The sequence below is a fragment of the Hyposmocoma kahamanoa genome, unplaced genomic scaffold (assembly GCF_003589595.1).
Source record: "Hyposmocoma kahamanoa isolate Upper Pololo Valley unplaced genomic scaffold, ASM358959v1 296, whole genome shotgun sequence".
Taxonomy (NCBI): Eukaryota; Metazoa; Arthropoda; class Insecta; order Lepidoptera; family Cosmopterigidae; genus Hyposmocoma; species Hyposmocoma kahamanoa.
In genome coordinates, this window is record NW_020653780.1 from 4,137,510 (window position 1) to 4,153,295 (window position 15,786).

Consider the following 15,786-nt stretch of genomic DNA (forward strand, 5'->3'; position numbering starts at 1 on the left):
CGCTATGGTTACAAAATCGCTTCCATTCCTTTCCGCCCCTATGTAAATTGAGCCATAGTATAGGTACCTACTTGACTTGCGTAATAACAACAAAGTACCTAAGTGAGTCTGTTGTCCTGACCTTCATGTAATGATGAAAGCGGTAAAGGTCCGACCCTTCCAAGGTGAACTCCTCCCTAAGGAGTGCCACGTGTAATCACCTCCGTGACTTTACATGTGTTGTTTCAAACGTTGTTTTTACTTTTATAATGAGACGATGAAGCGGCACGTGTTCAACAATAATTCTACAATTTAATTTATTTATTGAAACGCATGTTAGGTATTCGTTTGAGAATTACTCGTATAAAATATGATAACTTGAAAAACAAAGATTCGTGCAGATGTAATGAAAACGTGTTTGTGTGAAATCTTCTTAAGTCAACGTATAGGCACTTAGTGGGGAATATTATCGCAAGTGCGAGGGTGAATCGTCATTAGAGGGCATTAGTGAATGGCTATACTTAATGTCACATATTATATTTAACAATTACTTACTGTAATTTTTCTTTTCCATCCTTTCTTTTTTGAATTTCTTTACAATTACCATGTGATTTTAATTTAATCTCAATTTTTTTTAACCAAAAATTCAACCTATGTTATCGTAGTTTAAAAGAACTTTTATTTGTTTGTTTTTGTTTCTCTTTGCCTTATTATTTTTAAAAGCATTTAATTTTTTTATTTAATGTAATTATTACCACTTTTTTTCTATACCGAAACATCAGGAGATTTTCAAAATGGTATATACATTTATTTCGATAAATATACAAATATATTTTAGAGTATATATTTTTTTAATGATACCAAGTGACGGGACAAACAAGTCGTGCGCCTGATGGTAAGCGACACGCCTGTCCATAACAGTTGCAGTGACACTTAGAGCTTTAAAACACAAATATCTGAGAAGCATTATGTGCCTGTAATTTCATCAGTACCCTTATTACCCTTCAAAACCGGAACGCATTACTGCTCCCATTAGTACTTGGCGGCAGAAATGGAAGGTGGTAGTACTTCCCTGGACGAACTCTCACAAGGAGCTCTACATATACGATGACAAAGTCGCGGGCAGCAGCTAGCTACTTCGTCTGCGCAGAACAAGTACTTCGAGTCTCGAGCCTACTGTACTACTCATCAATATAATGTTTAAACCATTTATAGAATACTGTACTTCTTGGAGAACTTGTTGGTTCTCTATATAAACTTTCATAACCTTAAGGATTTATTTTTGTGACACAAAGTAGCCTATGTCCTTCTTCTAGGTCTCATTTATATATACCAAAATCCATTAAATTTGACTCAGCGGTTTAGGCGCGAAAACGTAATAAACAGAGTTACTTTCGCATTTATAATATTAGTTTGGATGTGGTTGTAACAAAAGTTGAACTATTATTTGTTTTAGCAATTACATAGACAGAGGATACAGAGCTTTGCTCTTGATTGTACCTTGATTCTAGATTTAGGTAAACCTTAGTCAGAAAAAACGAAAAAGGTCTTAGATAGACATAATAATTAATAGTAATGGAGCACATTTGTCTTTGGAGCATAATAGCATAAATGGAGGGAGAAAGTGCAATTATCTACTAGATTCGAAGTGGACAATAGATAAACCACCCGACATGATGTTGGCAACAAAGAACGCAGACAAAAGTTAATTTGGGGATCTAAATATAGTTCGTCTCGGCGACAATCCTATGCGTATTCACTTGCTATAAACCAATAAATAATATACATATAATGGCACTGTAGGTATATGTGTCATTTACCTACCTACAACGAATGTGAATGGCATTGAATTCTGAAGAGTTTAATGACATCCTAATACGTAACACGTTCAAATGTATATGTTTATTCAACATTTGCAAACGCAACAAAGTATTCATTAATTTTTTTATTTCATTTCCTAAAATAACATTGTATTAATCATTTTGGCAAAGTCTGTGTTTAAATACGCTGTTATCATTAATAAAGCTTTTCGCAGTAGACGTAAATTGAGTGATATCATTCTCATGGTAGAGCATATTAAGTTTTCATCGTAATTTAAAAATTTTTTGTACACTTTGTTCACGATGATTTATCAATGATTCACACTCATGAAGCACTTACTTAAAGACGTCATATTTATAATGCCTACTTCTTCAATGACCAATGATAATGTCTCATCCATTCACGTCATTCATCACGCGTTAATCCACGTAGATCTAAATCCAAGAGATTACCGTATGTTTATTTCCTTGATAATGTGTTCACGAAAGTCAAGTTTTCACCACCTCACTTGTTATAATCGCAATAAGCAAGCAAAGACACAATAGTTTTTACGGCACTATTTACAGTTACGTCAACCCGTCAAAGCTAATAAAATGTTTACTATTGTCTTTATAGTTTCAAGGAGATATCGCAAATAAAAGATCGCCTCGTCGACAGAAGAATTATGACATAGAAACTTTAACTGTCTGAAGATTGTAAAGATTTACTATAGTTACCAAAACTATGGAAGTTAACAACACGCTTCGGGTAAGCCCGTGGTGCACACGAGAGCACGAAGTGCCAAAAATAATTCACCGCATGCACCTTGCGAAATAGTCTGTATACATCCAAAACGTATTCAAATTAAATTTTCGCTTTTATGGCTTCTATAATAGTGGGATTCATAGGCAATTTCCTTGAAAAGAACGCAATTTGTTCGGTTTATTGTTCGTTTCACGTGGTGTACCTACTGTATAGGCGCGAAAAATAGGTGTTAACATTTCCTTGACCGTGAAATACTTTGAACCTTCCAACAAAATGAACAACACTAATCAATTAGGAGACAGTTGATCTCGATAAGCAAAACGAAATAGTTGTTATGTTAAGACATAACAAAGTTTTGGAATCATAAACATGACATTAACGAATCAAAACTTTTAATTAGCTCATTTTATATTTTATTCCATCTTTTGGATGACTTTGTAATATTATTTTCAACAATTTTATTAAGGATTTCCCATTAAGATTAGATAGCGTAATAACAATAATAATGTGCCCGACAACAACACCAATTGCCTGTACTATACTGCCCTCCTTATCATAACAAACGTAATCGACACTTTTAACGAAATTGAGTTAATAACATATCGGGATTTAGCGGAACGACATCTACAACCCTTTCTAATCTGGGGGCCTACTCCCGTTCTCCGTCCAACATCCGTCAGTAACAATTACGCGACTATCACACTGCACCGCGTCTCGCGACGGAGCGCGGAGCTGCGTTTTTTAACGTTGTATTGAAGTACCTCAGTTTGTATGGAATACACGTGCCGCCGAACGCACTGACAACGCGCCGGGCCGTTAGACCGCTGCCCCCGCGCAGATTAAACCGCGCGTTGACGCAGATCTGCGTCTGTTGACGGTGCGCGTGATTCCGCGTCCCGCGCACCGGTGAAATACGCACGGTTGAGTGAACTGTGATCATGGGACCTGTAAAGGACCCGAAACGTCGGTTTGTTCCAAAAAACAAATATACGCGATTTAAATCCGGAAAAATAGTTTCATTTCCAATGTGTAACAATCGCGAAAACCTAAGAACTTAATTTAACTTGTTGAGATTATTTCTAATTTTAGCGTAACGTATATAGACGGTCACATTTTGACTTTCTTAATTATTTGATTTATTTTTAAGCGTTAGATTTATTAGCCGTAAAAATAATAATATAATAAATACTGAGAATGAGTAAATATAATCATAATAAAAAATTATAAAACACGTGGGAAATATGTGCATGACCTTTGCTCTCCCGAAATTTTTTACTTTGATTTTTGGGGATTTTGAATAATTAGCATTGGCAACGCTGCAAATCGGAGGGAAGAATCGAAAGTGTATTTCTGACTCGGATGTCCGATCCGACTATCGGATGGAAAAATCGGAGGTGTGTTGCCGTCAGTTATTTATTTGACAGTAATTGTTTCGGCCGAATGTCGGACGGAGAACGAGAGTAGACCCCCAATTGTTTTAAATATTATTTAGTTTCAGTTTTATAGGTAAGCAAAATTAGCACAAAATCAACTTTAGGTGCCAATATCTAGAGAGAATTAAAAAATGCATTACAGTCCATTTCAATAGGGATGAGTTCTGTGACACTTCTAATTGTTACGTTACACGCATACGATATAATCTACGAATAATGTGTCAACCCGGTGACAAAAACAAATAGTAAATTTCTTATAATGTACCAAAATCAAATAATATTTGTTGTAGATGTCATTTTAAGTAAAAGTTGTGGTATATTATGTAGATAGAAAATGAAATAATAAATATAAAAATAAATTACTCCAACTGCTTGACGCGTAAAACGGATTATTTATCCATAGAGATTTACACCATAGAATCGATAAATCGAATCGTCTTTTGTTTAACTCGCGTCAGTTCGAGGCATTTACATACCTTGTTAGCGGGTTTTATTTTGTTTTTAGCTTAGCGTGATCTTTTTGGAGTAATTGTTCAAATTCCGTTCCTAAGCTGCAGATTTTATGCTTTATTGTTGACTTTTTGTATGGTTTTGTAGTTTTTAGGTATTTTGTTCATACATTACCCTAATTACTTAATGTGTAAAACGAAACATTTATCCATAGATATTTACACTATTACTTTGTTCATTAGCTGTTCTTAAATTATTTTCTGTAAATCGATTTCCTCTTCGTTACAAATTATCTCGATAAAATATTTGAATCGATTTTTTTTCTTACGATTTTACATAACTGCATCTCTATAAACTTCAAGTTTCCAACGTCACAGAAAATTCCTTATTGAAACGGACTATAGTTATAACAAAGAAGGTAGTATGAGTACTAGAACAACGGAATTCATTCCGGTGCATTACCTAGAATATAACACCTAGACTTGAACCAATTTAGAAAAACATACTTTCTCCCAAAGGTACTATTGGAAAACGAACTCCAGTCCTTCCCATCCTGCGCTCACACTATGTACAACCCGTTGGAACACGATCAACATTGACAAAGGTTTATTAAAAAAATAATTAGAAAAAGTACTTATTATTAGTACAAAGATCGAACACTCAGAAAAAATTCCTTCGATCCGGCCGGATTCTAGCATACCGTGCCAGACGCTATACCAACTAAGTACCTACGTATGTTAGATTCAGCTCATACAATAGTGCGCCTATAAATATTTTAGGGGGTCTACGGTTTATGACGCGCACAGCCTTCGAGGATATCGTTTTCTTTCGCGCTATTCCTGTAACTGCGTCGAAATAAGTATACGTTACGCTAAGTTTCTTTCTTTGCTGAATTTGACACGGCATTGTAGTATTACTATGCGGCAAGCAACACAAAGTCGTGAAATTAAAATTATTACTAAATATTCCTAATTTTGTTATGTGATTTCCTCCGAATGAACGATAGGGTTCCTTGTAACAGAGTGATGGAAGATTAGGTATTTATTTCGAAGCAATTTAATTTATCGAAAGGAATAATTTACTAAATTTATGATATTTGTATTACTTCACGTTTTATTGACTTTCAAAAAGCATGATTATGGTTATATAGTTAGAAAATTGGACTGCTGAACTTACGTAAATACGGCGGGCGTAAAATTCTTTGTTGAAAATTGTACCTTACGACATTCACACGTCGTGTAATTTAAAAAGCGACGATTTATGTCGTTTAACCCGTGACTGAGTATATTTAAAAATTTCATACAAACTTGTGAAAAAATGTTCTTGAATAAAATTTTTAGTAAATGGGAATTGTGATCGCTTCTACATAGCTCGTTGACCCAGTGGCCGAGTTCGTGACAACTCGTTGCCGGTCGTTGCTCGCCCGCAGTCTGTGCTGCGGTTTACAAGCGTTTTGTCCAACTCGTTGTGCTTCACTCAACACACAATCTGTGAAATCATGAATTCATGAATGCAGTTGGGTTTCACTTTTCAAAATATATCTGCAATATATAATATATCAATTACTTGTATACAAAACCTGTTCTAGCATTTGACTTAAAAAATGAACCCTACAACATCAAATGTGACATATATTTAAATAAAAATCGACCTCAAATGTCATTGATCCCCTAGTTTGCCACCCTTAGAGGTGGAATATTTTCTTCAAATTTAAATGGGACCACATCTGAGGTACCCACTTTCCAATAAAACAAGAATCATCAAAATTGGTTTACAAATTTATCGCGTAACATACATGCAAAAACAGCATACAATCGAATTGAGAACCTCCTCCTTTTTTTGAAGTCCGTGAAAGCGTGTCACGAGCTAATAATCGTTGTAAACATGTGCCATCAAATGGCAACTAGACTTGCAAGCCGACTTATAGATCCCCAGTTTTCTTTAAATCTTATTTAGTTTCAGTTTTATTGGTAAGCAAACCTGTGTACTTGCTCATAAAATGGTATATTGTTTTCGTGGAGAGTCTGTTGATTTGTTTTGATTTTTGGCTTAGTGTCGCGACAGCGCCAACGTCGCCGCCCCCTACCTCCGCTTATCGTGCTCAATCATCCTTCTCGCCAGTAAATTTGGCAAATCACCGACATTCAGTTAGCATTTCATAATGGAAAATTTTCGGCTATTCCATAATAAGACGAACTACTCTTTTAGAATTAATCCTGTCATTTCATCAATATTTATAATTTAGCAAACGTGCATACATACATTGTCTAGCAACCTTAGAGTTAGATGATACGTCATACCTATATACCTACGTGATTGCGTGTGAATCGCATTCAATCCAACAAACAATAATTCTTGTACCGTCTGTTATCAGCTCGCCATGAATCCTACATTTTATATCTTTCGAAATAAAACATAGACACATGCTGCGCTATAGCCGGGTTATTTTATGGGCAGCCCAAGTTTACAAATTATGCGCTTTAATCTAAACAACAATCTTGCCTATCAAAACTTTAAACACTGTTTTAACGTTCCTGTGTAATACGATTTCTCTACACTTTTTGTAGTTATTAATTAATGAAGGTACGGGACGTATGCCCATAAGCTACTGCGACACAGACGAAAATATAGCTGGCATTCACAATACCAGCCAAGTAGTTTGAAACTGTAATTAGTTTTATTAAATTTCTACGTTTCTACCAAAATAATGTCGTAAATATCTTATCTTAAGGCACCAGCAGAGGTTCGGCCTCCAAGAACGGGTCAGGTCGGTCCGGAAGCGCTCGGTGCGTCGCAACTGCCGCCACGTCCACCGCTCACCAGAGTCGATTCAAGATCTGCCTTCCCGCCACAACTTCAGAGGCCTAACCTCCCGCCTCAAACTCAACAGAGGCCTCAATTTCAGCCAGGAGGCCCAGTCACCAGCCCCCCACAATTCGTACCTCGTCCAGGAACACCGGCGCCTAGGGGCCCAGTGCTGTCAGGTCCACCAGGCGCACAACCAAGACCACAAACACCAAACCTTCGTCCTGTCGGACCTCAATCTTTTGCACCACAACAAGGACCTAGGCCACTCCAGTCACCTACGTCAGGCCAACCACCACAAAGAGTTCCTCCACCAAACAATCTTCAGTTCGGACCGAGACAGCCTCCACAATTTGGTGGTACAACCACTCCTGATGGTGCTAGGCCGCAATTAATACAGCAAGCTAACGGAGCACCTAGAAACGGAGGACCACAAAGTCCGGTACTAACAAGTGGACAAATCCCACGACAGCCGTCACAAGGCTCTTTACGAGGTTTGGATTCTAACAATTCATACCAAAATAAACCAGTCAACCTGGAGAATCAAAGCGCACATAATACCTACCAAAATGCCGCTAAGCCGGAAAATGGCGGTGACTTGGCAGCCATGGCTAAAACCAGAAGTTATAGTATCGCAGCAGCTCCAGGAGCAATCAGTCCACTTAAAGTGGAAGATGATAGGCGAAAATCTGTCAGTGGGATCGGAAGCAGAGTTGATGAATTTGCCAATCGCTCCCCGGGTCTTGGTTTGATTCAAGAAGGAAAAGTTGAGAGCAAAGAAAATATGCGTAGCTCTAAAGAAAGTGTCAGATCAGAAGCGTCAAACGATGGAAATAGGGATTTATCAGAACGACCAGAGTCACGTTTATCTGGATCTAGAATGACAGAGTCACTTATTGGTTCTTTGGGCGATACCACCCCAAAAAAAAAGTTTGATGATAATGACGATGTGGTGCTTCAAAGTAACATAACATCAGGTAGAACTGAAACAGCAGGTATTCCAAATCCAAAGAATTCGTTAGATCGTTCACCATCTTTGACCCGTAGCGACGATTCTCCAGAACTTAAACAAAACATTACTCCAAACATAGGGCTATTAAATAAACCACAAAATACTATCCCAGAACCACAACAGCCGAAAACTCCTAAGGCTGAGATGAAGCAAGAGATAAAACCAGAGTTAAAACCAGTTCCTCAGAAAACCCCCATGCAAGAACCGAAACCTCATCAAGTACAGAAAAAACCTAATGAGTTGAACACGTCCGGAATTTCCGCTGATATAAAGAAATCAACTCCACGCAAATCTGCATCTGCACCTAAATCACGTAATAAAGGTATAATTCCACTATACAAGATGAGCCAAATTATAAAATCGCACTTTAATTATATTCAATATTTTTATTCGTATCAATTAATTGTTATGTTTTCTTGCAGATGGTGACAACGATAGTGGCGTTGATGAGTCTACGCAAGGAAATGTGAGTATTAAATAAATGAACACATTATCTTGATAATGTAACATTATCAAGCTAATTGTTATAGTATAAAATTGCTATAGGTACAGAAAAACGTATGAATGTATTGAAATTTGCTAATCTCACTATCACTGGTGAAAACTTTGACAGGATCTCAACGGCTCTCCCGGTTCACCCAATAAGAAAATCCCGAGTAAACTACCTACTAAGGAAAAGTCGAGCAACAGCCTTAGACAAAATCTGTCAAGGTCTTCAAGCAAAAGCGCTGCTGCTAAAACTCCAGACACACCACCTCCAGCCGAAAAGAAGAGTTAGTAGTAAACTTAATAGTATCTTTAATTAGTATCTCTCTTGATATTAACATATTATCTGTACCAAATAACCGAGTGAACGACGTCACGTTGCGGTTGCCACAGAGTATTGAATTAGAGTAACGAAGTTACTCAACCAAGAAATTAGCTTTTTGAATTGAAATATTTATGAGATTCGATTTATGTGTACCTAACGTCGTGGAGGTTGTAAAAATATTTCGATCGATTTTACTCGAAATATTCCAAATGTGTTATTAGTATTCAAATGTCAAAGAACTTAATGTCAGGGTCGATAAATTGTGGGTATGTAACTACCAACAAATGTATTTTATTTTGAACCGCATTTAATGAATTATTGGTTTGCAGAAGTGCCCATGAACAAAATTCAAGTAGGCAATGCTCCATCACCTAACATAAAAGCTGTTAAGTCAAAGATCGGCTCCTTGGAGAACGCTACGTACAAACCGGGTGGTGGTAAAGTTAAGATTGAAAACAAGAAAATCGAGTTTGGAAATGTTACTCCGAGAATTGCAGCCAAGAATAATACTTATGTGCCTGGTGGCGGTTCAAAGAAGGTATGATAGTTTAGTAAAGTAAAATACATACGTAACTTAAACGGATTTCGTTTATAGACTAAACTTACTGGTAATTATTTTCAGATTCTTTCAACAAAATTGGAATGGAACGCCAAATCAAAAATAGGATCTCTGGAAAATGCTACGTACAAACCAGGTGGTGGTGACAAGAAGATAGAAACAGTGAAACTGGACTTCAAAGACAAAGCGAAGCCAAAGGTTGCTTCTACAGCGAACATCACTCATAAGGCGGGTGGCGGAAACGTCAAGGTAAGTTGATCATATTTCGTTTGAAAGAAAAATATAACTTGATGAAATATGTGAGTATTTGACAAGCAGTATAGATTAGAAAATGACAGCACAATTAGGTAGATATAGTGCTTCAAGAGATATCGATCATCTTTTACAAGTAAAGAACACAATTCACACAAAATAAGCTTTCCGCATTGTAAAGAGAGTAAAGTTGAGGCTGTATGATTTGTAGGTGTTTTGATAAATAACGATGTTTATTCTTCAGTCAACAGTTGCAAAGAACGGATCACGAGCTGTGAGTAAAATGTAGACCATGTTTTCTTAAAATGTGCAGCTTAATGTTCCTGTGAATGTGATATATACCCAACACATCACCATGTGCACTTTATATTTTACGGAGTCTACTATAACAAAGGAACACCTTTTAATCGTTCCGTATTTTTGTAATTTTCCCTAGACACCCAGGGATGCGGAAGTATGTAAAAGAAGATTTATTAATTTTAAGAGTACATATCCGTTGTTGTTTTTAGTTTGTAAAATGGGCGTTGCCAAGGTGGAGGGCATCGCATAAACGATTTGCCTTTCATTCTTTGTGGAGTAAGGTCAGTGTGGTGCACTATCGTGATCGGCGACGATAGTGTAGTTCTCAAGTTATCTGTGTTGTGGCAAGGTATTGAAATGACTAGAATAAACGTTACAGGCTGCCTTCTTCACGCTATCGAATGTCTGCAGTTAATTAAACTCGTGATAAACCTAGGAATTTTAAACTAAACAAATAGGTGTATGCAATTTAAAACTACACAACTTAATGCAACTTTTAAACTTTGCTTGAAACAAATTCATTTTGAATGTGTTTTCTACACGGAATGTTTGATAGAGATCGCTGCTAAAAAGGAATAAAACGAACTTAGAATATCGACACCACGTCCTGAAAAACCACATGACTCACATATCTATACATATATATACTTACCTTACGTATTATTATGATGTACGTGCACGCTATGAAAATCAATACTGTTTATGTGTGCTGAGTTATTATAAGTCGATATGAGATATATTGCTGATGCAAAAGTCCATCAAGAGTGGTCATTCTCATTCACAAATGCTTTGCGTCGTTTATATTTTTTATTGGAATATACATCGCGTCTAAATGTTGGGTTTCCGGAAATTTTGTTTAATTACACAAAATAAAAATTCATGCACATGTAATATATTCTACATTTTTTTAGGAAACCTATCAACTTATTGTTATTGTTTGCTATGCACACTGACTTTTCCACCGACTGTTTGGAACAGATTGAAAATCAAAAATTGGAATTCAAAGCATCAAGCAAAGTCGGATCTTTGGACAATGTAAAGTACAAACCGGGAGGTGGTGATATCAAAATTTTCGACGACAAAGAATACATTAAGCAGATTGGAGCACAGTCGCCCGCGCCTAGCAGCCATACGCAATCGCGACAGGAGGTGAGGCCTGATTAACAAAATGTGTTGGGCCTTTCTGTTCCATTTGTTTTGACTTTGTTTTTGCTTTTCTTCTCACGGTGAAGGTCTTCATTCTCAAACCTTTTATCGTCACTACATCGTCGTTTAACATTATACATTTTTTGTTTCAGCCTGAATATTTGTACACATATTATTGATAACTTTTAACGCCATAAGGTACCTACTTAATAGGTTTGAAATAGTGTTACTAACAGTTCGATTGTTTGGTTCATTTGTCATTTGTTTGGTTTTCTGTTGCTATTTTAACATTTTCGTTTTCTTCGCCTGTGTCTTCGTTTGTGTTATCTTTCTATTTATTGAATTTGAATTCAGTGGTATGTATGCTGTGTTTTCTTTTACCCAGAGTCCATTGCCACCGGTGACGCTGCCTCCGAGATCGGACGAAAATCTGAATCAACAGCAGTGTTAAGAACATTCTGGAGACTTCAGAGTCGATCAATTCTAACCAAGAGTCCAAACATTTGTATATTTTTTATATTTGTTGACATAGTATATTTGATATGGTTTATTCTACCCTGTTTGAGTGATTTAGATGCGTTTGTTTTTAACTAAACGATTGTTAGTGATTTTGGTAACATTAGTGTCAATAATTTATGGCATATCCTTCTAGACCAATAATCTATCGATGCGGTTAGGTACATGCGAGTTTTTGTAGACGGTGCAAGTTTGACTTCATTGATAAAATTGATATTGTTTTGTTAATTACCGTACGTAGGTAAATTTTCGTAAGTGCCAATAGGAATTAGTATCTTAGGATACCCTTTGCTTTTTATGTCATTACTGTAACACGTTTCAATGTTCTTTGTCTGTACTGTAATATATTTTACGTCTTAGCAAAGTACGTTGTCTATTACACATCATTGTTATACCTATCTATTTATTTTATTATTACTTACAGTAAATTCACCATTACCCATTAAAAGTACCTATCAATAGATGCACTACGTAATCTAGAGATACATTATATTAATTTGATTGAGTGTACTCAGACTACAATACTTAAAATAAATATAGTATGTATTTTGTATATACTTATATTATTTACCTAGTGTATCTCGTAAATAGATCAATACTGTTTATCACTTTTTTGTTACGTTCAATGTATTTGTAGTTGTATGCACTTGCCGTATAAGCTAAGCTGTATCTACGAGTATAAGTATAATTTGGAGTGCTTTAATGTATTGGGCAGTTCTTGACACAGCACCAGGTCTGAATAAAATTTGTGATAATATTAACATTTAGACTTTTACAGCTAGTTTAGCTTTCTCTTAACGTCTATAGACTACGCTTTCTGTTTTACAAACAATTAATTGTATTTGATAACACTTTTTAATATTTTATAAAAGTGCTGTGACGAGAATATTGCGGGCTCGAGAATGACTGACCAGATTTTTATTATTAGAAATATACCTACATGTTTTAATGTAACTATGATAATATGATTAGATCTAGATAGCGCGTATTAATTCAATGTTAAATGCTTTGTGTCACAAGGTTTACTTTGCATTTTTTCGAACCACTTTAATAATTTAAAGCGTTATAATTTTTATTTAATTTCTTTTATATACTTACCATTGTTTAGTTTTTGTTTTACCATTAGTAATACGCCTGTATTTACGCATCTCACTGGGATATTTAATAAAATTTTTCAGCCATATACCTACTGGTTATTGTAGACTTCGATAAGTAAGTACTTTTAGTATTTTGTGAAATCAACCGACATACAATGTAATTGGAGAATTCTTTAATACAATTTAACACGAGTGATTTTGTTTAATTTATAACTGTAAATTTATACCTTAATATAAATGCATTAGACTTTTATTCACAGATTACACAATAAATAAGTATTTATGTAGTAGAAAGTTGTATTCAATAGAGTTGGCCATCACTTTGCACTAGCACCCATGTGTGGAGAATCTCGGTAAGTTGCTTATCATTGTATTGTTTTAGGAAAATGCTTTTTGTTTTGTAAAAAATAAACCAAAATTGGTGGCTACACAGTGACCTGAGTGAGAGTTAAATACTTTATATATTTAAAATGTATTCGCGTTTGTTAATATTACTCCAAAATTTAAAGAGTATATCGTCAGTGTATAATGGACTTTGTTGGGAAATATTAAGGAGAGTTAGAAGAATTGCTTTATTATTTAGTAGGTGGTATTATTTAGTATTTTATGTATATATATATATATATACATACATATATATATATATATATTTGACCCATATGTCGCCGGTTTTCCCATTTGTCGTCGGTACAAATCACCACTGGCAACAACTGAGATTTTTTATCCCGTTTGGCACCACCTGGTAACATACGGGATTTTGTTTCCCATTTGTCTCCACTAGAAATCACCACTGGTAACAATTGACTTTTTTATCCCGTTTGTCACCACCTGGTAACATATGGGATTTTTTTTCCCATTTATCGCCACTGGAAATCACCACTGGTAACAACTGAACCTTTTTTATCCCGTTTGTCACCACCTGGCAACATATGGGATTTTTTTTCCCAGTTGTCGCCAGTGGGAACAAAGCCAGTGGTGACAACTGGGAATAAGCGACTTTAGCTACTTACTTTGGGTTCAGAGCAACGTATGTGATGTTGTTTAACATTTATACGTTTATATATGTATGTATGATCGGATACGAAGATCCATCCTTTTTGATATAGAATTACAGTAAAAAATTAATATGATTTTTCAAAACAGGAATATTATTCGTCGGACAACGACTGGATAGAGGAAGAGCGCCCCTTTTCACGTTGCAAGTCGGCCCGCGCCCCCCGAACTCCGCGCACCCCGCGGGCGATGTCTCCTCGCCGCAAGTCAGTCGTTCTAGATGAAGAAGAACAACGCATCTTAAGGAATAATGAGAGAAATAGACGAGCGTCAAGGCCAGCTAGCGCTCGTGAGCCTCAAAGGTCGGCTTGCTCTAGACGTGGCAGTGTGCTATCGCAACGCCCTGCTTTCACCGTATATTGATTTTAGAATGTCAAGTAGAAAAATCTATGTATTAAAACATTTGTCTACTATTTTGTACGCACTAGAACTATCTATTTGTGTCGTAGTCGTTTTTGGGACTATTGAGTATATCTGTCCATTATTGAAAATTTGAAAAGCATTTTAAATATGCACACAAATATATCTTTTATATAAAATTTCAAAGAGTGAAACAATCTCAAAAAAATATAGTAGATGTAGTAGAAGACACGAGTAGGTCTATAAAAAAATCGATATAAAAAAATTATAAAAAAAAGAGATATTTTCCACAGAGTTTGCATTTTTGCACCAATGTTATAGTGTAGCTTATAGAAATTTGAAAGTGTATTTATTTACAATACCCATGTTCAATAAACTACATATATCTACACAATGTAGACTTTGTTTTATTTATAAAATACCTGTAGAAGTATAGTAGGGGTATCTCTGACTGAAACCAAACGATAATTTTTACATTTTGTTTATTGGTGTACATGGTTATGCATTACAATAATATTTATCAATTGTTAATTCATTAAATTATGGCACTTAACGCAATTAAAATGTAAACAATACATACAATGATTGATGAATATGTCCTATGTCGAAATTAGTTTAATGATTTCGAGGTAAACTTAATGATAATTATTCGGAATTATTTCTCAGTCGTTCGTTGACGTTTCGCATCATAACGAAAGCCTCTTTTTTATTTTTTTAACATTTAGTTTTTTTTCTTAAGAAAATAATTTTTTTCAATTAAAAAATTCAACTCATTGATCCCGATCGTAAAATATAAATAAAAAAAAATCTTACAGGCAATTTTGTAAAATAACTTAACCGTTTGTACCGTTAAGGATAACTCACTGTCTCATACCTACTCAACTTTATCTTACGAACGCGCAGGAGTAATGTCATTTTATAAAAGTTCAACATCATCCGATAATATAAACTGTTGATAAAAACTTACGACTAACAAACTCCTCTAAGTTTAAAGGGATACACGCTAATTGCAAGCGAATACGTGAAGCATTCCGGAGCGTCATTTAATTGTTTGGTATAAGGCATGTTGTTTTATTTTTAAACTGCTCACTAGGAATATATTTTGTGGAAGCGTAGCTAACGCTATCTTGAAATAGAGACGAATACTCCGCTGGATGCAACAAGCGCACACACACGACACAGTAACACTATTATAACTTTAATAACATACAAAAGGCCACATCACATCATTCAGTCACGAAGCGCGATTCATACACGGTTATGAATGTCTAAAGTTTAAATTACAAACGCAAAATTTATGATCATCAATATGAAAGTAAATCGTCTAATAATAATTAACTATTCGATCAACATTGTTATTCTAATTTATTGTATAATTATATCTATTGTACAGTACTAATTTGTGTCAACTCACGTTTGTAATGAGAATATGTCGACAAGCCTCTATT

At 35.5% G+C, this 15,786-nt stretch overlaps 1 protein-coding gene across 5 annotated transcripts in view; it reads left to right on the forward strand.

Annotated features, from left to right (window-relative positions):
• Positions 1-14,459, forward strand: part of LOC113229215 (microtubule-associated protein tau) — a 24,354-nt gene extending 9,895 nt beyond the window's left edge. Inside the window, exons 2-9 of one of the 5 annotated variants that reach the window (XM_026462734.1) lie at positions 2,416-2,547; positions 7,159-8,566; positions 8,667-8,710; positions 8,858-9,017; positions 9,385-9,593; positions 9,678-9,863; positions 10,111-10,140; positions 14,069-14,459. In XM_026462734.1, the coding sequence (XP_026318519.1) occupies positions 2,524-2,547; positions 7,159-8,566; positions 8,667-8,710; positions 8,858-9,017; positions 9,385-9,593; positions 9,678-9,863; positions 10,111-10,140; positions 14,069-14,341 (2,334 nt within the window). In that variant the 5' untranslated portion in view covers positions 2,416-2,523 and the 3' untranslated portion in view covers positions 14,342-14,459. Of the gene's footprint in view, positions 1-2,415; positions 2,548-3,800; positions 3,939-7,158; positions 8,567-8,666; positions 8,711-8,857; positions 9,018-9,384; positions 9,594-9,677; positions 9,864-10,110; positions 10,141-11,144; positions 11,316-11,697; positions 13,140-14,068 lie in introns of those variants that run through there. The other 4 variants (XM_026462737.1, XM_026462735.1, XM_026462736.1 and 1 more) reach the window with 4 other exon arrangements.
• Positions 14,460-15,786: the final 1,327 nt, after the last annotated feature.